Source organism: Carassius gibelio, chromosome A16 (assembly GCF_023724105.1).
Source record: "Carassius gibelio isolate Cgi1373 ecotype wild population from Czech Republic chromosome A16, carGib1.2-hapl.c, whole genome shotgun sequence".
Lineage (NCBI taxonomy): Eukaryota > Metazoa > Chordata > Actinopteri > Cypriniformes > Cyprinidae > Carassius > Carassius gibelio.
This window is the reverse complement of record NC_068386.1, coordinates 16,779,407-16,805,487: the sequence shown is the minus strand read 5'-3', so window position 1 is coordinate 16,805,487 and position 26,081 is coordinate 16,779,407. Positions and strand designations below refer to the sequence as shown.

At 37.9% G+C, this 26,081-nt stretch overlaps 1 protein-coding gene across 7 annotated transcripts; it reads left to right on the top strand.

Annotated features, from left to right (window-relative positions):
• Nucleotides 1-693: 693 nt before the first annotated feature.
• LOC128030795 (histone-lysine N-methyltransferase ASH1L-like) lies at nt 694-24,164 on the top strand. Of its 7 annotated transcripts, none has more exons than XM_052618772.1 (16): nt 703-950; nt 4,853-5,477; nt 6,194-9,632; nt 13,782-14,469; nt 14,578-14,672; nt 16,672-16,745; nt 17,063-17,108; nt 17,424-17,526; nt 17,679-17,775; nt 17,888-17,955; nt 18,107-18,285; nt 20,577-20,705; nt 20,798-20,852; nt 21,964-22,078; nt 22,401-22,651; nt 22,990-24,164. In XM_052618772.1, the coding sequence occupies exons 2-15, from the start codon at nt 5,010-5,012 to the stop codon at nt 22,506-22,508; spliced, it is 5,664 nt and encodes a 1,887-aa protein (XP_052474732.1). In that variant the 5' UTR covers nt 703-950; nt 4,853-5,009; the 3' UTR covers nt 22,509-22,651; nt 22,990-24,164. The 7 variants fall into 7 exon arrangements, with proteins under 7 accessions (XP_052474735.1, XP_052474737.1, XP_052474736.1 ...); XM_052618771.1 differs by having other exon boundaries at nt 703-1,093; XM_052618773.1 differs by lacking the exons at nt 22,401-22,651; nt 22,990-24,164 and having other exon boundaries at nt 698-1,093; nt 18,107-18,280; nt 21,964-22,057.
• The last annotated feature ends 1,917 nt before the right edge of the window (nt 24,165-26,081 follow it).

Below are 26,081 nucleotides of genomic sequence, written 5' to 3'. Positions count from 1 at the left end.
ATGTCATGAGAGCCTACTTAATTGTTATGTATAAAACATTGAGATGAACTGTAATGCTAACAGATGGCATTCTCAAAGAGAGAAATGATTGTTATAACAAACGTGTTCAACAACACGTTTATGGTTTAAATATAGCACCCTCTGTGCTTTCAACTAGTTTAATTTGCAACTCCCCTAAACCTGGCTAATAAACAAGAACTTGTCGATGCATAAAGCACAAATTGTTATTGTGGGTTGGAAATCCTTTTCAGATTTTGTAGATTATTTTTATGACATTAACATATTCTCAGTCTAGCCTGTACATTACATAACTTTTTTTTTTTTGGTTAGTATCTATGTATTATGTTTGCACTACCACCTATAGGTCACTGGCAGTAAATGCGCAGCTATTCCGTTAAATATTATATGGCATGTTGTAATAAGCTACATCGTAATTCAAGTAAATAAAAGACTTAAAATAGATGTTAGTAAAAGATCGCATGGTAATTTGAGAACCAACCGTCAAGAGTATGCTACTAGATTTCCAGTGATGATATGCGTCCTCAATATTAAATAAAATATCAAATATTGATCAATTCCAAAAGATGTACAACTCAATAAATAATAACAGTTTATCTCTAAACCGAGCGACGCAGGTTGGCCCACAATTCAATTACATCATTGCTCATCATTTCAAAGTCGGCCATCTCCGGTTAGATTATTCGATATCATTTTCTAACACACACATGCGAATAGCTCGTGTTATTGGTGGGTAAATTTAGCTCAAGTTGCAGGCATCAGCTCAGTAACCGAAAACATAGAGCACGGTCATTGCTCTCCTCCGTCTCCCCTCATCGGTGAACTTGGGTTGTGGCTATTGGGTACACAATGTACCACCATGCTTTTGATGTAAAACAACTGCGCAAGAGACGAATAGAAACAGGGGGGCGAAGAGAAGAAGAAGGGGGGACGTGAGTATCGTGTGGTGTTGCACAATGTTCATCTTCATGGGTCCCGTGGACACGCAACACCCCCCATTTATCGTTTCAGCTCGTTGCACACACTTGTAAATTAGCTGCTCCTTTTCATGCGATGCGTCTTCTTTGCAGCTGGGGTAAGTCATTTTTCATTTCGTGAGGCAATGGTTGTTGTAGTTGCTGTTTTCTCAAATCTCCTGCGGGTTTTACAGCACATATATTTCGGAGTGCACTACTCCCGTCGCTTAATAAAAATGTAATTTGAAACGGGACATTAGGCCCTCGCGCAGGAATACACTACGACACTTTTTATCGTAAACATACGCGCGTGCAGGATCGCATATACTATTTGAGCTTTCCAAGTAATAACGCTATAATACCAGTAAACAACTCAAAATAAGCGATAATAGATTAGAAACTGGGTCGCGGTCTCTCTATCCTGTTTTTTTTTTTTTTGCTACTTTCCAGACAACTTTATATCGATTTGCCTCGCGCTGTAGATAACCGGATCGTATTAATATTTCACTGTTTTTATTTTCACTATATATATTACAATAAAAAAACCTTTCTTAAGATGATATCTACACAGAGGGTAATTTATTACATCCTACTTAATGTCCCATCAATCAAGTCCTATTCACTCTGCATTGACATACTGTGCCTGTCTGCTCCAGCGGCCAGCCAACTAAAACATGATTGTCATTGACTTGATTGTCATATCCCTATCTCTATCATATTTTCATAAAATGCTTTCGTTTTCTTCTATTTCTGGAGCACCCGGCTATATCTAGGTCAGAGGAGCCTGTAGAATTGAAACCGCTTTATCCCCGTTTTGTGTTTTCACATTTGGCAGATGGATTTGCGGGCAAATCGCAGTCGATTCTCGGAGTTTGTCCAGAGAACCCTTAAGTCCTGTCAGGGAGAACATCTTTGCCGAATGAAGGGCAGTGCTCAGTGATGTCATCTTGTTTTGCTACTCTAATGCACTTCACACTATTGTGTGCTACTTTCACATTGCACAGATTAACAATATTTGATTCAATCTGCCTGAAATAGGTCTGCTTAACTGATAAAAGCTGGTGTTAACCTGCCTATTACTGTCTCAATATACATAAGAGGACAGAAGACCCCATTGGGTTGAACAGTACAAGAGAATCGTTTGTAATAAGATAACATACACAAACTGAAACATAGTGAAACCTAATAACTTCCTGGAGACTCATTGCACTTGACGCTGAAGGGCTGGATTGAGAAAGCATTGGGTGGAGAAGATCAATAAAACTGACACTGTGAAGAAAATTTGGAGAAAATGAAAGGGGAAGAAAGAAAGGAACATGCAGAATATTTCTAGATGACAAGAACAGTGATCTTCTGTTTCGAGATGTCTGTGTGTTTGCAAAGATTTGTATCAGCAACACCAAAACAGATTTTTAAGGAAGAGCATATGGTTTTGATTTACGGGGGAAACAGTGACTTCTTTAACCGCTCAGTGTGGTCTGCTTTGAAAATGCTTTAGAAATATAATGTAAAAAAGAGAGCTGATTATATAGGCTACTGAAAGAAAAAAAATATGAACAGAAGTAGCCTAAATGAGATGGAAGGACACGAAAAAGGAAGAGAATGAGGGGTTAGAAACCTGCGGATGGAGGGAACGTTGAAGCAGTACAAGAAAATGAATAATTATGGTAAATGTTGAAAAGTAGGCTCAGGTCCCAGGGAGAGAAAGACCCTCAAACGTCCTTCTCACATTGCTCCTGAACTGTGCTACTAATAGCCACAGAGCTCCCTCTTCTGCTCTCTACACACACACATCATTGTACTTCGCTCTCTCTCCTCTCCTCGGGCCATTTTTCTTTTCAAGCGTTCCACTGGGATTGTTTTCTTAGCTCCAAATCCTAAAGGAGGAGCTGAAGAGATTGCACTCAGCAAGCGAAACGTTGTTGGATCGTGTTGTCTTTATAAGAATTAGCGAAGACTGAAACAGCCTGCGATAGGTTTTACTTTTACTAGATTTACAAGATGATTCACGACGGGAGATCATGGTGGGAAACTTTACCTTGTGGTTAGGCGGGACTGTATGAGTGGATAGAAAGTTATTGGAAATGCTTTGACAGAGTCCAGGCGAAAACGCACAGATGGCTTTATTAGCGTGTTCCTCCCTGCAGCCTGGAGGTCAGCCGCCTGATTTTATGGGTCCCCTGTGCAAGTTAACGCACTGAGGTCATCGTGCGGAATCTTCCATAGAATGACCTCACTCTGTGTGGGAAAGCACCTGCCTTTCAGACAACTCAAAACAGAGTTTCAGCCAGCTTTTCACAGTTGCTGGGGATTTTTATGTGGGTATGTCCCGAGGGAACTGATCTATAGGAGATTAAGATGTTTTGTGCTCTTAATGTACCGCATTATGTACTGTAGGTTCAAAGATTTGTATTGTATGAGTTAACTTGAAAGTAGACACTACCTGACTAACCTGGTTCTCTTCACAGTTAATGTAAAGCTTCCTTAAGAGTTCGATTATTGTAATTGATTCTTTAGATTTAAGGACTATACTTTGTTAGATAAAGCTGTCTGGATTTTTTTTAAAGATGTAGTCTTCATCTCCATTGCGTCATCACTCACTATGCTGCCCTTCTATTACACCAAATTTGGAAATATTCAGAACTGTTTTGGCAGGGCAACACATAGAAAAACCACAATCGGGCTGAAAATGTGCATGTCTTCGGGAAGCAGAGAGATCATTGCATTTCAACTCAGTTAAAAGTAGTTACAAGACATTCCTCCCTTCTAAATTAAAAGTAAAAGGTTCCAGTGGAAAAGTATTTTCAAAGTTGTTGCAATAGGTTATACGATGCACCTCATTTTTCTGAACTGCTTGATTTTAACAACTGGAACGGTCAACCATTTCCTTTAAGATTATTACCATTTTAATCACCTTAATGTAATCTGTTGATTGACCATACAGCAGTGCTTTTCAACCTTCTTGACTCCAAGAAGACACACAGCAATATTGGAAGACCCGAGACTCTTAGTTCCTATAAATGAAATAGCAGGATTAAAAAATTTTGGACATTTTTAAGGTTTAAAGTTAAGGGATAATTTCCATCATGTATCTACAATTATCAAGACTCTGGGAACCTTGATTCCTGAAAGAAAAGAAAATGGGTTAAGTAAATTACAAAATATCTTGTTGTAATATTTGAATTGTTTTAGCTGATTTTAATTCTTGTTTTGTCTTATTTTGAATTGTTTTAAGTCATCCTGTGACCTCTTTAGAAGTTTGCTGAAGCCCCCTAGAGGGCCCTGGCCCCTGACCCCTGGTTGAGAACCACTGCTGCAGACCATAAAGCTGTTACAGCTTGTACCAAGTCATAGTATAATGCTTAATTTGCAAATATTTATTATAAATATTTTACATGACACATTTTTACAATTTTTTTTAGTTAAGTAATCTTGCATTGTGAATCTGTGACAACTGAATTTTATTTTTTAAAGATGGAGCATAACATGTCACGCTGCAGGACGTCTACTTTCTATAAGTATTTCATGTCAGCTACTCAATAACAAATTCCATTAGCATCTGAACCGGCCTGTTCAGAGCCAGCTGCACATGCTTTGATAATCCATGTCTCTAAATTGAGCGCTAAGTATTTGACCTGGTAGTCAGCAATAGCTCAGGTAACTGGACTGTTGAGTGTAAAGTTGCAGGCTTTTTTAACAAGATATGTGTTTTGATCTGGGCAAAAGTTGAAATCTGTAGCATTTTCTGTTGTACTGCCTGCATATCTAATCTTCTCACTATGCAGTGAGGTTTTCCTGTGAAAAATGTTTTAATGTTGTGTCACTGTGAGTAAACTGTTACTAATGTTCTTCTCTTTCTTGTTTTTACTTGTTTATAGGCCCTTCCATGGTACCAATACCTTATTACTCTCTCAAGTTAAGTGAGATGATAGAAGAGCATTAAATAAGACTGAAAAACACCACGTTTCGTCATAAGCTGAACATTACTTATTGACAAAACTTCTCCCATTTGCATCTACTACTCTGAAAGTTCAAATGGATAAGAAAAAGCAAAAGACAACAGAGGACAGGAAGAAGATGAGAAAACCCAAAGAGGCTGAACCAGAAGCATCCTCAAAGAGTGTTACCAGTGACGTTAAGCAGCAGCAGACTAGTCTGGGGGAGTTAACAGATACAAGGTCCGACCAGTCAGATGGAAATTTAAGAATGAAAATAGCGGTTGGAGCGAAACGGACAAAGAAGCCCCCAAAGAGCCTTGAGAACTTCATATGCAGGCCCACAATCAGAATCTCTCAGAGGCTTGCACATGGAGATGGACATAGTTCATGTGGAGGTGAAGTCTCCAGTCCTGATATCAGAGTGGGCAAGCAGTCTCATCGTGAGATTCAGAAAAAAGATAGGAACGATTGCATTTCTCCAAAAGCATCTACAAGGCAGAGTGTCCCACTTCCCACATCATCCAAAAAAGCTGACTCTAAATCAGTCATTACAGCTTCTAAAAAGGTAAGTCTTTCTCAGTTCTTTTCTTTATTGCTTTCATTTTTTCCTCAGTTTATGCAAATTCTTGTTGTTACTATTTCTGTCTGTATCTTTCCATTATTAGCCACCAGTGGTTTGAAATGTTTTATCTATTTTTATATCCCTTCATTTTATCACGTTGTCTTTTTTGCTCACTCAGATCTTATGTTCTTTTTTTTTTTTCTTTTTTTTACTGTCATTCTCACTCATTTTGTCTCCCTCTCCCATACATTGAAAAATATGTTGTTGGAAGTCCTTCATCTGCACTCTGTTATTCATTTATGACCTGCAAACAGTTACTGGAAAGCCCAAAGCTAAATGTATTCCTCACATTGGTTTTATTTTTGCTCAAATGTTATGTGCCATGTCCTTTTGTTTCATTCACCCAAATTCTTCTAGATCCTCAGATCATAGTACCATGGAGTGGTTACACAAAAAGAGCATTAAAAAAAATAAAAAAATAAAAAATAACTTATTCACCATGACTCTTAGTGATGTGTTATTATAAAATGTCAGTGATATTAAGTCAAAGTCTGTCAGAATCATCATCTAATGAAGCCTGTCAAATTTACTCAAATTTATGGCTACTCCAGACTGGCTTTGATTTAATTTTGCCGATATCCTTGAATGACCTGAATGACTGAATATCTTCAAACATTTCCTGATGAATTCTGGTCAGCACATGTACTCTCTTCCAACAGGCTCCATCAAAACACATGAGGAAGACTGACTCAAAGTCATTATTGACATCAGATGGACCTTCGTATGCAGTTCAGCCACAGACAGATAGCAAAGTACCACTTTCAGATAAGATAACCTCCTCTACATTGCTGAAGCAGACATATTCACCTCCAGCTGCCCCTTCTCCGCCTTCCTCTTTACCACAGAACTCCAGTCTACAAGACAGCGCCCAAGTTTTAAATGCTCAAAAAGAGAAGGGTGAAAATCTCCCAACTGGAGAAGCAATGATCTCCTCCCTCACTTCACATGGTTCAAATGATACTTCTTCCAGTATTGAAAATGACAGTGAAAGCACGTCATATCCAATATCATGTAGTGAGAATTTAGGAAAGCGAAGTCCCTGCCCTCCAAAAAAGAGTAGAATCAAGGAAAGTAATGTTGACAAGGTTTTAAATGCAGCAGATGGAGAAGAAGATGGAGACCCTTCATGTTACAAAAACACGAGTAACACCAACAGTAGGAGTAAGGAAAATGGTTTATTGCATCAGCAAAGTCCCTCTGTCAAGACACCATTGCTCCTTACTGCTTCAGATAAATCTGCTGAATCAGCAACTCCTGAGAACAGCACTTGTATGCCAGAGTTACTGGAGAGCAGAGGAAGTAATAAGTATAATGAAAGTGAAGTCATAGTTGACTCCAGAGAGATGGAACCTTCCCAAGCTGTCGCTGTCCAGCCAAAAGATGGCAGCAGGGTGGGGCAAATCATTGACAAGAATAAGAAAAGAGCCAGGCTTAGTTCAAACCAAGACGAAGATGTGCAGTGTTCCTCTCAACCCCCTGGGTGTGCAGATTCTCAGTTTAACAGTTGCGTTCCAAGTGATGAGCCACCTTTACATCCAAAACAAAACCTCATGTCACAGAAGAAACAAAAAGCTGTTCAAGTGACAAAGATGGAAAATCCAGACGAGAAAATGGATCTGGCTGCCTGTAAAAAGATACCACAAAAATCAAACCTTAAAAGAATTCCTTCCATTAAGTCATCAAAGGTGTTGTCATTGCAATCAAGACAAGCTGGACAACTTCCTAAATCTAATAAACTACAAAATGTATCACCTAGATCAGAAACCTTTTCCTCTGAGCCCCCTCCCAAGAAAAGGGGCCGTCCAAAGATGACCAAGTTGGGGGAGATTCCTCAGGAAAGTAAGTCTCAAAAGTCCTCTACTAAATTCCCCATACTTGAAGATGCAGATATCCCTGATCCAGAGAATGGCCTGAATCTTCCAAAGCCAACCCCCAAAACACTAGGTCATCCCAAATGTCTCTCTTTTGTCCAAAAAAAGAGATGTAAATCACTCGACTCAGCATCTGGGAAGAAGCGTGCTGCAGGAAAACTCAAACCCTCTTTGTCTAAAGCTAGAGATGCTCAAATCAGCCGCAAACGAAATAGGCTGATAATGAAGACTATTATCACAAATATCAATAAGATGAGAGTGAAGAAGAAGGATAAAGTACTCACAGAGTTTCTTTCAGGGCAAAGCCAAAGTTACAATTCTGATGTTGTTCAGAAAGACAATGAAGGTGATGCAGATTGCTCGGTTTCAGATGAAACGCACACTTTATCCTCACTTGTTACCTCTTTTGGGGGAAAATTTGGTCCACAAATAAATATCAGCAAACGTGGTACTGTCTACATAGGAAAAAGGAGAGGTCGTAAACCTAAAACTCAAAGAGAAACTTCTGGCCAAGACTCTGAACAAGTTCTAGGTCAAAAGTCTCAGCAAGTCTTGGCAGAATCTTCTGATCAGTTGAACTCTTGGTCCACCTCTGATGATCATAGCCATTCATTTGATGGCCAGTCTGGTTTGTGCAGCTCTCCTTTTAAGAATCTTGTGTCCCCTTTACCCACTATGTCCCCCTCTTTTCGAAGAAAGGTTCATCTTGGCAGCCATGAATATAATCAACGTTCTGCTCCAAAGGTAACCAGTACCCAAAGGGTAAAAGCAGTGCACGAAGAGAAATCAAAACTTCCTTCCTCCTCGCAGTCTTCACCATGCCCTTCAACCACATCCCAGTTAGGCTCTGTAAGGACTGATGACCACAGAACTACACACTTTGGACAATCAGGATTAATGGAGCAAGAAAGACTCAAATACAAGTGCCATAGAAAAGGTCATAATTGCTTTAGCCATGATAAGATTAGGAGACATAAACACAAATGTAAGAAAAAGTATCTTCAACTCAGGGCCAAAAGGCAAGACCCGGCCTTTCTGGCAGAGATTGAGGAATTAGTGGTCAGACTTAGTGAGATTCGTATTGTGCATCATATCTCATCACGAGGGTGTGGGGATGAAGCAAATTCTGGAAGGAAGAGTGGGAAAGGAAAAGCTCATCCTCACGTTCTTCAGTGTCTACCACAAAACCTTCATCATCCAGCTATGTTTCAAATCAACTTCAGTGGTTACTACTCACCTCAGTCAGACTTTTCTCGTGACTCTCTGCATTATGTTGGACTGGCAGATTTTAAGAGGAACAATGGGTGTCCCTCACAACCAAGTGAACATATTGTCACACATTGCCCAGTAGTGCACAAACTTGGCTTCCCACTGTCGGGAGGTGGTTGTTACCACTCGCCATACAAAATGCCACTTTCTACCACTTCATTTGGTTTTGGACTTTATAGAGGATACCCTCCATCTGCAACTATATACCCTTCGTCACCCTTTTTACCTTCTTATGTGCACCCCTACTCGAAAAATCCCATTTTAAGCCCATCAAAGTTCCATAAAAGGAAGCACAAGTTTCTGAGAAGTGACTCTCTACTTTGTGGCGGAAAGCCACAGGGGAACTACACTAATGTAACATCTCATTCCCCTGACTGGTTCAGTAGAAATAGTTGGCAACGAGAAGACATCAGAGAGCAGGCTAGAGATAAAAGGTTTGTGGATGATAGACTTAGAGAAAGAGATGGAAAAGAGGGTTTACTAGGACAAAGTAAGCCCAGAAAAGACCATTTCAGAAGGGGTCCGGCCTCAAATCCCCCCTGCTCTTCCTCAACACCCTCAAAACAAGCAGACAAACATAAAACCTCACCACTTTCATATATAGGACTTGCACATATGAGACCGGTATCAAAAGTAAGGTGGGCAGAGCATCAGCAACCATGGAGGTGGAGAGAGAGCACACAGGTAGAGCCGAGGAACAGGGTTTTAAACCAAGAAGCTGGTTCAGGGTACCAGGAGGACGATGATGAAGGGGATGAAGACCTGCCATCACCTCCCCTAGCAGACAGAGCCATCCACCATCACAGTTTCCTGAGGAACCCCAACCTTGCTAGTAGTGCGTACGGTCACATGACAGCTCAAAAAAGTGTTGGTGAAGTTCAGTCTGCTTCAAGGAACTTAATGAGACCTGGAGGCTCCTTGATGAAGGATTGCTCAGCTGGAGGCATAAGAACATCAGGTGAGATGGCTTGAGATTAGTTTTTGTTTGCATGTAATGCACAACTGATTTTCAGTGTTTGGTATTGAAAAGTTCAGTTTTAACATCCAGTATCCTTTTGTTCCTATTAACTACGTGAGAAAATGATTGGAATGATTTTATTTACACACTCTGAAGAGTGAAATAAGACTATTTTATTACAGGACTGAGAGTCTATGGTCTTATTTGTCTCCCGCTGTTTTACTAGTTAGGTACCAAAATGGAGCTTGATTTTGCTCTGCATGTAATTGGCTACACAGATTTACCTTGGCAGGGAATCTTTTTAGCAGTCCATTGAGAGGTATATGGTCTCTGTTGTGTGTAAATATTGTGATGCATTAGTTCTACACATTATATGGTATTCTGGCATTGATGTTGTAATCATTATGCATTTGTTTTGTGTTATATATCCTTAGATAGTTGTAGATGAAGTGATGTGTGAGGGAACTGCAAAACCTGTGTGTTTTTAATGTCTTTTTGTATGGTATCTCATACTATCAAGTGACTGTGGCTCACAGTCCAGAGTATATTTGGGGGAAATGTGATTAGAGTTGAATAGAATTTAATTTTTATTTAAAAAATGTTTTACCACATATATTTGTATTTGACATGAAACAAATTGTGAATCAATGCTTAAGTCTTTTCTCTGCAAATACACACCTTTAGAATAAAAAGAAATGCATATTTGATTAGTTAGCCTTGCTGAAAGCATATGGTAAGAAATAAATACCAGCATGTGAAGAACTTCTCACAGCAGGAAGACTGGAACATTTGGTGTTGTGTAGTGCGTGGTGTCTGCTAGTGCATGAGCTTTTACTGTTTATTATGTCCAGTAACTGCCCATCAGGACCGCTTTCTCAGAGGAAGAGCCAGACGCTCAACAAAATTGTAAGAGAAAGTAGCATTCATTCAAACAGCCTTTAGAGTGCAGCAATCTTTTTGCAGTCTTTAAGCTCATCATGTTCACATCACTGACGTGCAAAATACAGGTGAAATGTCCCATAGGGAAGCAGTGCCTTCATGTCACTGTGAATGACTGATAACTTTGGCAATTGGATGATTCCTGCTTATCATTATCATCACTATGATTGGATAATTACCCTTGTCTAAGCGACAGGGCTTGCCTATCATGTTTGCATCCAGTCTGTGAGTTGGACTCAATGAGTCAAACCAATGCATATCGATGTGCTAATTACAAAATTAAAAGCTCATTTACTTGGACGTCTCCACTTTCAGTCAGATCTGAATCGAAGTTAACTTGAAATGATGATCTGTGAGTAACAAGCATTTTGTTACTGGTTGCTTGTTGATAGTCCCTAATCGTGAAGGAAAAATTAATCTGGAACATGAATTTACATAGTACTAAAGACCAAACTGTGTTTTTCTTCTCATTTCAGAAGTCCTTGCCACTCCTGCCTATTAATGCACAACAAAGGCAAACTGAAGCCAATTCTCAACAAATAAAAGAATTGTTTTTCCTGATTTCCTTAAGGAAATACCAGTTCTTGCAAGGAAGTAAAAGAATAGTGTTAACCTTTCCTTTTAACATAATCTTAGATTTTAGGTTTAGATAATGAATCGCCTCATTAGAACCATTTTGCTTTTATTTAATTTCACTTACTTATGAACACTTTCTGGATATAAATGCTAAGGTACTACAGGGATGTTTATAGTCTGTATCACTGAGCACTTTAACACTGGTTGTTGTTTTTTTTTTGTCATGATGACTCCGTATTTTCAGTGAGCATGGATTCATATAGGTATCAAAATTGCTTTTACATTTCAGTGAGGTATGAAAGTGCTTATTTATAAGTAAATACGAGCTTTATTTTTAATACTTGACATTTGAGTATTTCTGTAAAAAGGGAAATACCCAGATTTCTGCTATACATTTAACCACTGGGAATTATGTGCTTATTCTGTCATGTTCCTGCCAAAGAATTTCCATTTAAGACTCTGCCATAGACCTTCTGTCAGCTTGTGGCCAAAACAGTCTGTTTGATTTGGAAAGGGTGAATATGAAAAAGCAGGCATTCAGCAGCGGTGAGGAAATGTGGTGGTGCTAGTGGAAAGGATGAAATCTGAGCATGGAAATCTACAAGTGAAATGTGAAAAATGATTGACAGAAATAATAGGGGAAAGCAAGGAATGTTTTTGTAAGCGCAAGCGAATAAATGGCAATAACACGTTTTGTAATCTGAGCCAGATGTGCCCTAAAAATGCCACTCTTCTGTATTTACTCTGCCTCAAAATGATATTAAAACTGATATATCAGACGTTAATGTGTCCTCACAATTCCATTCAGAGCTGATGGACATTTTTTGTAGTCTAGGTTTGGCTGTCATCCAGAAACCAGAAATAGCTCCTTTGTAGATGCTCATGGAAACAACTACATAGGCCATTTTTTTTCTATCTTTTTGCGACTTTCTTTCTCCTTTCCTTTTTGCCTCTCAGAGAATTTTTAGAGGGATAACATGAAAGTGATGTTAACCGTATCATGCAGCTTTTATTCTCACTGCCTGTCCTTATTTATTGTCAAATGTGTTATTTATTGTGCTGGAGACCCAGGGCATGGCTCGCTGTGGAATGCACTCCAGTGGGGCTCTGTGAAATTGATTTAGTGTTGTATCTAAACTAGCAGTACTGGTGGAGGAGAGTGGAATTTGCAGTAAAATACTGGCAGTATAATTCCCATGGTCAGGATTACAGTAGTTACTTCTCAAAAACACCAACTCTTTCATGAGGAATAGTGCTGTCTCACAGCTTCGCCAAGTTTTAGTACTGGCTTGGTTAGAAAAGATGCTTGATGGTGATGACTTAGTTTTGCTCTTCTTTGGAAACAGGAAAGAAACGTTCCTTCTTTTAATCCCATCACTGTTATTGTCATTTGTACTAACAGTAATTGCAAGCATTGTGGTATAAATGTAATTACAGTTCCTCTGTATGCTGTGTTTAGATGGTGTCCAAGGTTGTTCAAATGCTCAATACTTGTTCGGTATTGCAATGAAAATATAATTTGGCAGTGAAATCTGAACCTGATTGAATGTTCTCAAACTGTGCCTGTGCTCTATATGAACCAAAACCCATGACATTAACAAAACCTTAAAAAGAAAGATGTTCATTTTATTCAAATACTTGTTGTTTTTTCTCCATGTTTTATTTCTAATGTCTGATTAATTTAGAATTCTATTCATGTATATAATATATAAAGTTATGCATACACAATGGAAGACTCATGCATCTCTGAGTCCATATAATGTAAGCGAATGGTCTGTTTCTTCTGAAGTGAAACGAGAATTCTACTATAATTCTATGAGAATAGGAAAGTCCATACCACAGCTATAATGTTATGAGACAAAGGATAGATATTGTTGTTGGAAACACTTTAATAGATGATGAAAGATAAAAACATTGACAGCCCATCAAAATCCACCCAACTTTAGCATTCAATAAAAAAGGTCACCCCAAATACTTGTTTAGAGCAATTGAAAGAATACAGTAACCAATGTAAACTTGAGGGCTTTAAGCTAATACAGAGAGTGCTTTTCCAAAAAATAAAAATAAATAAAAATTAACAGTGGGAGCCAGCAGCCTGTCATGGAGAGAAAAAAAATCTCGCAAACATTTAATGTGACGCTTAATAAATAAAAAATAATCGTTATTGTTGGTTGGTGTGGATGCAAATACAGTTATCGTCTTAGTTATCTTTATAGTGTGAATGGGCTTTTATTCACATACTGGATTTTTTTTTTTACAGTTTTTTTTTTCCTTTCTATGTAACATGTTCTCATTGTAGATGTTATTTGTGAAATTCTGCTGGTTTTAAAATCCAATTCAGGAAGCTAAATCCCAGTAGTCCTTATAAAAGTTCTAAGTCCTTATAAAATTAGCAAAATTGCAGTGTGCTGCATCTGTCACAACTTAGCACTCAGAACTGGGAATTGCATCATGGAAGTTACATTTAGCACAGCTTTTTTTCTTTTGTGTTGTGTATTTCATGATTTACAGAAGTCCTTTGGTGAAACTGGTTCTAATGTAGACAGTGTGTTCAAATTAAAGATGCCATCAGTGGGTGCAGTTAATCCTAAGTGAATTTCCCCCATGTGATCGCTCACATCTTTTCTATTTCAGAGAGTTTCCAGCCTGGTGGTTCACTCTTCTCTGAGCACTATCCGCATGCCAGTCCCTCTCTCAATGAAGGACAAGAGAGAGGAGGAAAAGAGAAAAGACCCAACATCAGCAGAACACACTTTCAGACCAACGATATCAGGCCTTTTTCCTCTTGTTCTGCCACCAAAGTCAGTTTTTCTAATTTAAATAAAACCAAAAATACAACGCCAAACAGGAGTAAACTGAAACATGTCAAAAAGCCTCTCAAGAAAAAGAATCCCAAAGGTCAAGAGGTCACAGGAAGTGAGGTGAAGAGGAGAGGACGAGGTCGACCAAGGAAAAACCCTGTACCGTGCTTTTCTCCACCTTTACCTGCCACACCTGTACATCATGAAACCACAGAGTGTCCTGCGAAACGCAAAAAAGGAGATGACTATACAGAACTCAATGCGACTGAGTCCATGGCTCAACATGAGAAAAGGAAAAGAAAGAAAAGAAGAGATGAATCAAGGAGCAATGATGGGCAGGTAGATGAAGGAAAAGACTCCGCTCTGAGCCAAAAGCCCTCACAATCGCACATCGACATATCCTCACCTTCCCAGGAGCCATCAGTGTCTGTAAACAGCCAATCAGAGAAGAGGTCTGACGTGGCAACTGAAAAGAAATATGAGTGGGCGGGACTTTACTCGGATGTGTATAAAAGCGAGAAGTGAGGGAGCTCTTCCATATTTATAAACAAGTATTAAGGATATTTGTTTAAATGCAGCCTTTATTTCGAGAGCTCTTAACAAATCCTCTGTCTGTTTACTCCGCACAGCCTCTCGAGTCTGTCCTCTCCACTACACACAGACTGCCTTGACTATGATCCTGAAGAACATGAGCATGGTCTACTTCCTGCACCAATACACGTAGGTAAGTTTGTGTATGTGTGTGTTTATTGGGGTCATTTGGAGGTCACTATAAAAGTTGAACTGAAAGTGGAAAAAGTGATCTCTGTCAGTCAGTAATGAGCTGGAATTAAATCCAAACTTGACTTATATTGATTGAAAGAATCTAGAGCTCTTGGTAGAGTCCTGCACGGGTTCGGGCCCCCCAAACTTGGCTGAAACGGGTGAAAAATATCCAAATGTGTCGGATATGGGTGCGGGTCGGGTCGGAAAAGGGAAACACGGGTCTAAACACGGGTTCAAAACAGTCACGTGCAAACGTAAAAATAGGCCTACGTTCCACTTAAAAAAAAAAATCACAACCGCGCGAACGGCGGTTATACGTATACGGTTATAGTATACAGACTCTGAATTAAAATGTGTTTGATTTAAGCCTATTTCAAAAATTATATAGCGCATACAGCTCTACTAACGCGATCGTTATAAAGGTGTTTAAACAACAATACACTTCCACTTGCATGTATTTGACAATCAGAATGTCAGATATTTCATTCCATAGCTAACACATTTGTGAATATGAGCCTAATCTAGGCTATCCAGGGTTGTAGTTTTTTTTTAATTGCATCTGAAAATGACTTTGTGCAGCTCATTCACATGTGCGCTCTGGCGCAGATCCGCCTCCTGCGATGCTCAGCTGTGAACGATTTAAAAATGGGTGCGTTCGACTTGAAGCACAACCTCAGACGGTGGTATGAGTCACTCTTTTGTTGTTCTGTTTTCTTTCAGGATCAAAAATACAACAAATGAAAGCGTTTATCTGTATTTCCGACTGATGAGAACTATGCATATACATTCATGAATCAGTCAATTTTGGATTTTATTATGAGATATTTTATTCTAATGTGATCAGTGACCCAAGCACTGATGGACCAAAGAGCACGTATTTCGACATTTGCAGTAAAAACGTGAAATATAAATTCTCCGAAAATGCATTTAATACCAATATATTGAAACGTCTGTTTATATACTCCATTAATAAAGAAGTCCAGACATTGGAAAAATATCAGTCCACATGCGTTTTATATTTGATATGAGGGAAATAGACATGCATGCATGCGTGACGCAAAAAATATTTAACTTTTATAGCAAAATATTTTTTAGTAATTCTGTCAATTACACTAAGGTTATTACATTGTCTGCTATATATTTGCTTCTTATTTATTAAATACGGGCAATTGATTGATAAAACATTGATCAAATTTAGGATAAAATGTATAAAAAATGAATATCTTTTAAAAAGAGTTTTCCATAAATAACTTCTGTATGACCTGGCAATAAAATTCGAAAAAAAGTGTGTCTAATGTGATTGGCTTTACTGATTTGATTTCGGGTGCGGGTCGGGTGTCGGTTCTATTTTAACCGGGTCGGGTCGGGTGCGGATTTTAATTAGTGCTGCTGTCGGAAAACGGGTCGGATGCGGTTTTAAGCACTCCGGGTACGGGCAGGTGCGGATTTACAAAATCGGACCCGTGCAGCTCTCTGGCTCTTGGTTCAAACACACAAGTGGCATTTGAAGTGGGAGGGGCCACTGAAAAGCTCCTTATGATGTCATAGCATGGCAATGACTTTGCTAGTGAATAATGATGAGTAATAATAAGTAAATAATAATCAATATTGAGCTGACATTTTGTAGATAACCTTACATTGTTACTTTGGCATCAAATTAGGTGACAGAGTAATGGCTGGTGAAAATTCGACATTTTAAATATATATTAAAAATATAAAAGTGACTTTATATTGTAATATTTAACATACATATATAGATTTATTTTTTAAATCTTACCAACTCTGAACTTTTGAACTTTTGAATTTGCAAACTTTCTACTCTCTAAGTTAAAGTGCGCAGATGTGTATGTCATAAGTTAATGTGAACTTGGTTTTTACACCTCTCGGAATAGTTTAAAATAGAGGGAGCGATAAAGAGAAGAATTTCAATGCATTCATAACCCGTGTGTGTGTGACAGGAAAGTATCTGAGGCTGAAACGGATCGACTTTCAGTTGCCCTATGACATATATCGACTCTGTGCTCAGGAAAAGGTATTTCTTAAATTATTTTTTTTAAAACATAAAACATGAATGGTCTGTCAATATTTGTTGGCCCTCATGTCATTCCATAAATCTTTATGTCTTTGTTCTATAATAGAAATGGTGTAATTTTGTCAAACTTCCCTTTTCCATAAATACACCTTAATTAGACAAAGCCTACCTGACCCTACCTACCTGAGCTATGATGTGCGATAATTGTGTGCGAGGAACCTTAAGTCTAAATTATTTGCTGAAATTCCTTCAGTGTAGATCTTGAATTTCATTCACTATTGTTCACTTTGAAAAATGACAATCTCTGTTCCCAACAGCGTCCTAAAAAGTCACGACAGACCCCTCGCAAGACGGCCCCATCCAGTAAGTAGACTTACCTGCTAATTTGTGTGTATTTGCATGTGTCTTTGTTTGTGTATGTAGGTATAAGGAAGGACTAAATCAACTAAACAATTTCAGTCACATACTCTAGTCTGTATGGAAGTCCATTTGTCCCACATGAGATAAAAAGTTGGAATTCTAAGATTAAACGTCATTGTTATGACAAAATGTGATTACTGGCACTGACTACTGTGTAATATTACATTCAAATTGGCTTTGTTCTCTGCAGTAAGTGTGTAGAAGCAATTAATATTGTGTAAACATATTCTTCTTTGTCTCTTGCTCTGTCTCTTTGAGATGGATCTGTTGATGTAATGTCTCGCACTCAGACCGAAGACGGTTCCTGTAAACATCAGAAGCTCGGTGTGACTCACGACTGTGTTTCTGACAGCCTTAATAGGTACACACATACACAACACATTCACCATCTATTGCTGAATTTAAAGTGCAGGTAAATTCTCTCAGGCTGTTTGGGCACTTGGTTTCAGTTGTTTAGTCCAAACTGATTTTATGCTAACCCATAACCTTTTTTTCTTATCTTTGGAATGTCAGCACTAGACAGAACAACACAGAAGAGGTTGGAAATGAAATGAGTGAAACAGACATTGATAGTAATCTTCCCGATCAACCTGACCCTCCCAAACAGCAGGTATGAAGCATATTTAAATACCATTACGACATGCCTGAAAGTGACTGCATCATTGTGAATTAGTTTAAAACACGTGGTCAGTTGGTCACTTTCCAAATGACTTTATCTGCAGGAGAAAGGCAGTGATGCTGAAAATATCCCCTCCCCTCTCCTGATGATGCCCTTGTCTTGTGAGGAGAGGCAAGATCACATATAAACACCAACAGTAGCATTTCTACCCCCATTAGCATAGCTCACCCTTTTTACGTTTATGCTTTTCTCTTGTACACTCCTATCTTATGCTCCTTACATTTGTGCTTACATCTCTGATTTGCTCTTATTACCCTGATAGGAGCTTCGTCTTAGACCATGGCGTTTTTCTGGTGAGAAACTATGAGAAAATGCGAGACAGACAGGCATTGCTCCTGAGGGAGGAGGTGACAGAGCGAGAGGAAGAAAACAAAGAAGATAGAGGGAGCAGCCAGGAGGGGGATCAGAGAGGGGATCTTGAAGACACCATCACTAAGTCAGGTCCAGCAGTGTGTATAGCTGTAAAATGTGTTTGTGTGTGTGTGTGTGGTGTCACGTTGTTCTCGGCTCTTAAAGGGATAGATGACCTGAAAAAATAATTTTGTAAATATTTATGACCATCTACTTTGACTTTTATTAATTGTGCAGACTGTTGTACCTTTAAAGAGGTCATGAACTGGAGTTTTATTATTATTATTTTATACTGTTGTCTGAGGTCCACTTATGATGTTCTCCTGGTTTTTACATTCAAAAAGATCTAAATCAATAGGTAATAGGTTTTTATAGGCGTGCCGCATGGAAGACTTGAAAGTAAACGGCCACTGCTGTCGATAAAATTTTTTACGGACTATAAGTCGCACCTGAGTATGAGTCGCATCAGTCCAAAAATATGTCATGATGAGGAAAAAAACATTTATAAGTCACATTTATTCAGAACCAAGAACCAAGAGAAAACATTACCGTGTACAGCCGCGAGAGGGCGCTCTATGTCTTCAGTGTAGACTACAGGAGAACTGAGCAGCATTAGAGCGCCCTCTGCCGGCTGGAGACGGTAATGTTTTCTCTTGGTTCATGTCTCTTAGTTCATTTCTCTCGGTTCATGTCAAATTAATTTTGATAAATAAGTTGCACCTGACTATAAGTCGCAGGACCAGCCAAATTATTAAAAGAAGTGCGACTTATAGTCCGGAAAATACGGTAGCAGGATATTCTTTTAGCACGATGATCTCTTATATGTCAAAAGCTCAAGTAAAAGCTGATTTCTCGATTCATGACCCCTTTAAGACACTTCACATCTGCTACATGCTGCACATTTACTCACAAACTGCCAGTTTGCTGTCCAACATAGTTCCCTTGTGAAAAAGAAGTGCACTTAATTTTAATCGATGTGCACTTGTAGTGTACTTCAGCTTTTCAGATTTTACCTTGACGTACATTTGCACTCACAGTTTTAATCAGTTTTAAATGTTTTGCTTTAAAGACACTAAATTTGATGTGTTGACTAACTAACATAAGGCACATTTAAAGTAGTCGATTATGAATTTAACTGTAATGTGTTATTTGGTATTAGAGTTCTTAAAATGTACTGAATTGCTACTTCATCACTACATATTTGTGATTAAAAATATACATTAGATTACATGACATACAAGAATAGAAATTAACTTAAGTATTTAATTACTTAGTATTTTTAGATGAACATATTTATATGCAGAAGTCTTATCTAAGTGGGCCAAAGAAGCACTTTAAAGTTAAATTGAACATGTTTCATACATTTAAAATATAATGCATTTTAATTTAATTGTAGTTAATTAACACAATGAAGTGTCAGAAAGCATTGCATTCAGTTTGCAATTAAGTATATTCATTTAAAGTACATTATTTCTGTAACAACTACTCTTGAAGTATGCTGAAGTTACTTCTTTTTTCATTAGGGTTTCAGTAACCGGTTCTGTGTGAAACGTGCAGGTCAAAATGTGCTAGAATGTCCCACACAAACTGTAAAGATTAGACTTCAGATAACTTGTTAAAAGTATTTGGAAGAGAAAAATCTACTCAGCTTTGACCTTAATATGGGCCAAGTTTCTGAATACCAAATAGATCAAACTTGGCATCATGTCCATCTGTCTAAGGTGTTTCCCTGCCTGTGGCCCGAGATGCTTGCCAGTATATTTGGAAAATGGATGGATGGCCGTTATGTATTCAATTTGCAGAAGTACAAATCAAGTCATTTTAGCTTAGTTTTAATAAAAGGTACTTTTTGGCCGAAGTGTATTTGTAAGTCAGGAAGGCTCACCTTAACCTAACTATATGTACTAGTGCTACCAAAGTACATTCACATTAAGTGGGACAGTCTGTTTATAGCGCTTTTTGTGACCTGAGGCGGTTTCTTGATGAAGAACATGGCATCAACTATTCCTCCTCCTCCTCTCCTCTCCCTCCTTCACGCTCAGCGGGCTGTAGCTGTGGAGCAGTTCCAAAAACCACCTCAATTCTATTTCCACTCAGCATTAGTCAAAAAGGCAGAAGAGGACATGCTGTTAACGGCTAGCGAGGCTACTGTGTCCCGTTGAGTTCATGGAAACAGTGTTTTAAAGTGCATTCCGATTATTGCACTTCAAATAAAGATGACAGACTAAAGATGAGAGACTTCAGATTACAGTCCATTACTAAATGTGTGTGACTGAATTGTCAGTGAGTTGATGGCTGCACATTCTTCAAATGTGTGTATCATGTACGTGTAATAAGACAATATTCGGTGTGTGTAAGAGGAAGTGTGTTGTGCATTACAGACCAGCGCCTGACTCACCCGAGTCCACAGTCAGAAAACAGAGAGAGAGACGAGGATGGGAGAAGTGTACAGAGCAGAAGCCTCACGCAGACACTCCAGGGGATCTATGACATAATTGTCAGTCACAAGGGTACATCTGTTGATTTTATTAATAGAGATGTGTTGCAGAAGAGTGAGACCAGTGTAAAGATCAGCACAGCAGATCACTTTTTCTGTTTTTAGGGTCATCTGGACAAACCCTCGCTGCTCCTCTGCTGAACCTGTGCTCCAGAAAGAGGTTTGTGTGGACGGGTGTGTGTGTGTGTGTGTGTGTGCGCGCTTTTCCACGCACCAGTGTTGTTTTCTCAGTGGCTCTCTTACTGTTCTCTTCACAGTCTTCAGAAGAACCTCTTCCCACTGAAAGCTACAGTAGATTGCAGAATGTTTTTAAAGGGATGTTGTAGGGTTAATATTTTAGGTTATCAATTGTTAGTATAATCTATAATTTAAATTGATAAATTAATGTTAATGCTGCTAAAAAAAATTATTAATGTATTTAAAGAATCAAAACATTTTCTTCCATTAATACATTCCCTGTCTAATTTACTTTAATGCATTTATGTTTAGTAATTTATTGTGTTTTACTGACCATTTATTATCATTAAAATGAAAGATAATAGAAAATACAGATATTCTCCTATGGACTGTAAAATATTTTGGACATTACTTTTTATTTGGAACTTTAAATTCAACTTATTACACAGAAGGAATTATCTTATTATCCAGTTCTGATTGGGGTCAATCATGGTTTAGCATTTTAAAGTGGCACATGCCATGGCCTGCTCAATTTAGGAGGCCATTCACCTGGACACACCCCTTTCTTTAAGGAATAGGTCACTTAAAAATGAAAATTATATGTGCATATATTATTTCTTTGTTATTTTATTAAGTTATGTATATGTGTTTGTACATGTTCCGATGGGGACATAAATACACACCGACTCGTGGGGACTCATGTCACTGTAGGGACCTAAATTGAGGTCTGCATTGAGAAACAAGCTAATAAACATACAGAATATACAGAATTTCATACAGGTTTTTTTTTTTTGAGAATGTAAAATGCAGAAACTTTTTTCAATGTAATGCTTCCTTGCTGCATAAAAATAAAAATAAAATGTGTAATGTAGAGTTATGGGTATTCACAGAGCATTTTATTGGACAAAAATGTGCACAGTACAAGATGAGACACCAACATTTTAGTCAGTACTCTACTCTAAATGGCCTCAAAGTTAATAGATATGAATTCAAAATCACAAAACTCATTGTATATATTTCTCTTTATATTTCATGTTTTTTTTATAGATTTGTTGGGGAAAAGACAATGCATTTGTATGTGTTTTCTCTTCCAGATCAGACTCGGCTCCTGTGGATCTCAGTACGTTACAGAGGCAGCTCCTCTCAGGCCACTATGAGAGTCTGGACACCTTTCACTCAGACATGCTGAAGGTGTTCCACTGCGCCGAGGTCAGTTTCACAGAGGGTTTGATGTCGTTGAGCTGTCGAGGTCATACCTCAGCCTGACCATCAAATAATATTCACAAAAGAATGGAATAGATTTTTTATTGCTACACATCCAGTGTTTCCCTGTAATGATACCATAGAACTGCACCCTGAACTAATTACAGAGACAGTCTCTCTGGAGCAGCCTGAGGTTTCAGTGTCTTGCTTGCTTGCTTCTTGAGAAGATCAAATCTTTCAGAGCCCAATCGTAATATATGCCTCAGTAAAATGTTTAGAAAAGCACATTTAATATTATATGCTCTCGTTTTGTTTTGAATGCTATCAGAAATACTACGGTTGTGAGTCACCAGTGGGTCGTAATGTGAGGCAGCTGAGGGAAGTGTACCACAGTGCTCATCAGGAGGCCTTGATTCAGATCGGCAGTTTCCTGTGAGTGACAGAATACCACATCAGCAACCTCTGTCAGGGAAGTTGCTGTGACCAAACCCAGAGGCATGATGGGGCTTCCAGAAGGCAGCTAATGCTCTCCAATACCAAAGACCTGCTGTATGTTGCTCTCACGGATGCACTGCACAGGTAAAAGTTTTGCCATTCATACACAACTGTGCAAAAAAAAAAAAAAAAAAAAAAATGCTAGGGATGCATTATGTATCATATTGCTCGATATTAGAGACTTTTTTTAATTAACAGCCATGTTAATTCCCATATTTTTACATTTAGATTACCTTTGTTGTCATTTCATTGTTGTCATTTGATTAAATAAAATTGACCTTTAGCAAATTTTAAAATGAATAATGATTCATCAAAGCGGATCAAAGCCTTTTATTTCTCTGCACTACAAGGGTTCTTTGTTATTATTTGCTGGTTAGGTGCTCGCACTCTTACTATTTCTCCTGATCTTTGTCCTTCTGTAGGTTAAGACAGCACTCCTGGAAATGCCATTTGTGAGCATGGACACTGCTGATGCTTGACAAGGTGATTAGTTGAAAGCAACCCAGCCTTACTTTCTCTCAGGGAAAAGAAGGTCAAGCAAAGGAACAGGAGGCATGAGAAAAAACAAATCAATATCTAAGACCCCAGATCATTTCATTTACTCGAACATGCATTTCTTTCATTTTGAGATGTTACACTGCAGACTGAACATAAACATAAAGAAAGGGATGCGGAGAACCATGCGAACAGGACGTGGTGCTGTTTGGGGTTGAAGGGAATGAACATGCACGGACTGTTTTAAATCATTCAACACACTACATCAGCATACCTACAAGAAAATGGACTTAACTATTCTACAGAGGCTCTGCTGACTGAACAGTTTTGAATGGTGTGAACAGAAATGTGGTCTACAGCCTTTTTGATGTTGTGTTTTGAATGTTATAACTATAAAGTAAGCAATAATGCATGAAAGGTTCAATTACACCGCCTTAATGTTAATGCTCAATGTAAGCAAATGTGTGTTTATAGCCATTTTAGAACAGTCATTTTTATTTTAAAGGGAATTTACTACCACTCTGTGCAGAGCTGTCTTGTGCTAGTGACGTTTTGTAATACATTGATTTGAAGAAGTAATCTTTATAGCGTTGAGACAGCTCGGAAATATTTTATACAGTTGTAGAGTATATTGTAAATAATGTATATTTAGCAAAATTATGTTTTATGGTTCAAGAAACTCTATTTACAGTCTTAAATTGTTGTGGGAGTTCGTCTATTTTCCATTGATTCTTTAATAATATTTTTTTATAGTTTATAAGGTTCCTCAATGCATGTGCAATTTGGAACTGGACATTCAGTGTCTGTGAAACATCAGATTTTGATAGTCTTCTTTATGCATGGCATAATTTACATTGCTTAATAATGTATAATAGCTGTGTATGCATATGCAACAAATTATATGTCTATGTTGAACTAAGAAATTAATTATAGGAAGCACTTTAAGCAGATTAAAGCAGAACAAATGAATTAAACCAGCTACATTAGTTCACTACAAGTTGGACCATTATGCTTTTTAGATTTAATAGGTTTTATTGCTTATAGATAATATTGCTTAAAGAAAATTGTAACTAATACTAATAAACCCAAAGGAAGAGCTCCAGACCTATTTTTCTTTTAATTTGTCCATGAACTTGTAAGTGCTTTGTAAACCAAATGTAAATTTACTTTAGGTTACTATACTCAAACCTTATTCATTCAAGTCAAAAGCATGCCACAATGTCAAAACCTGTGAAGTCCTGTGTAGATTGCAAGTCGTAGATAAGTTTCTTTCCAGGTCTCTTTTTAAATAGTGGAGTTGGTTTCATCACTCTCCCTTATATAACAAGGTGATAAGAATAGATTCTGGTGTGACTGTCACACATACTATATAGGCTACATTCATCTCTAATGAGGAATCTGCACATGGTCTTCACAAACAAAACTACAAGGCAAAAGCAGAACCTTACAGACTGTGTCCGAAATACGGGAAGGCTTAAATTTATAGATTTTGTACCTTCCTATAGCTTTAATTAGTTATTATTTCACTTGATAGCGGTGTCAGGATTGATGTTAAAGAGAATGGCACTCTCTAGTGGTAACACTAACACTGAGATGACAATGCAGATCTGAATGTGCAACAATGAGAACTGTAAAAGTGTTTACTTTAATTATGGTATGAATTTGTCCAGTGGCGTCCCGTTTAGCAGCCCCATATTCCTTGTTTTCTTAAACATACAAAATGTCAAACAAATTGTTTTTTTTTTTCTTTCTTTATTTAACTGTAAGCTTCGTCTTGGTAGTTTAAGCTTCTTTTACCAAGAAGTCAGCAGATTCAGTGAAGATACCTCAAGTATCACGTGACGACAATGAAGTAAAATCAAGGTAAATATCACAGCGTATGATAATGTTTGTGCAATTCTTATATATACAATATAGACAGCATTATAATGTAATTTACTATGTGATGGCAAAGCTGAATTTTCAGCAGCCATTATTCTAGTCTTCAGTGTCACATGATATCCTTCAGAAATCATTTTAATATACGGTAATATAATAAAATATAATAATATTTATTTTTATTTTATATGATTTTTTTTTAATAATAGAAACGACAGCATTTTTTGTAACATTATAGATGTCTTAACTGGGACTTCTGATACATTTAATGCATCCGTGCTAAATAAATACATTTTTAAAAAGATGCACCGAACTTTTGAATGGTAGTGAATGACGGTTTTCAAAAAATATTAAACAGTAAAAACTTTTTTTTTTTTTTTTTTAATCTGAAGTACGAAATCTGCAGATTGGGTTCTGAATGATCACGTGTCGCTGCACAATGAAGTGATGGCTGCTTCGTGGATTTTGGGATTTTACATGGATACATTTTCCGTCGTAGTGGAGGTGAATTACACTTTCATAATAGCGCCATCTAGTGCACTCAGTAGATCAGTGAATCTGTGCTAAAAAATATTGTCATGTTCACCTTGGTTGGGATAGGAGAACAGTTGTGATGTACTGTTGTATAGAGAAAGATACATGTCGCAGCTCAGCAATTACATATAGATTCATTGTTTTGGATATGTAGTAAACACATTCACCATTGTTTCTGATAATTCACTATAGTTACAACTAAAGTTATTAATTATACTGTACAACTCTAATACTTTTTAATATTTTAAATGAATATACTCGTAATTCAGGCTCTAAGAAAAATAAGAATCTTTGTCTTTTTAACTCATTTTGTGCTTACAAATTCTGTGTGTTATCTTTTGCTTTAACATGTTTGACGTTATAAACATGCTACAGTGTCTTATATCATTATGAGCTAATCATGTGATCCAGCAGTGTAGGGCCTGGACATGACTGGCTCTCTGCTTTAGCACAAATATTTCGTTCTTTGTGATGTCCGATGGTATCTGAACCAGACTGGTGATTTCTGGTCCTTAGCTGATGGCTGATGTAAGTGTTTAGATGAAGGACTGCCGACTGGTAGAATTTGTTGGTGGTCAAGCTTGTTAGAGCTAGAAGAACAACTTGG

Excerpts from the sequence above, each read along its gene's own strand:
- LOC128030795 (XM_052618772.1), top strand. The coding sequence starts at position 5,010 with ATGGATAAGAAAAAGCAAAAGACAACAGAGGACAGGAAGAAGATGAGA. Across the intron at positions 16,746-17,062 it reads GACTCTGTGCTCAGGAAAAG|CGTCCTAAAAAGTCACGACA; the intron begins GTATTTCTTAAA and ends TGTTCCCAACAG. Across the intron at positions 17,776-17,887 it reads CTGACCCTCCCAAACAGCAG|GAGAAAGGCAGTGATGCTGA; the intron begins GTATGAAGCATA and ends CTTTATCTGCAG.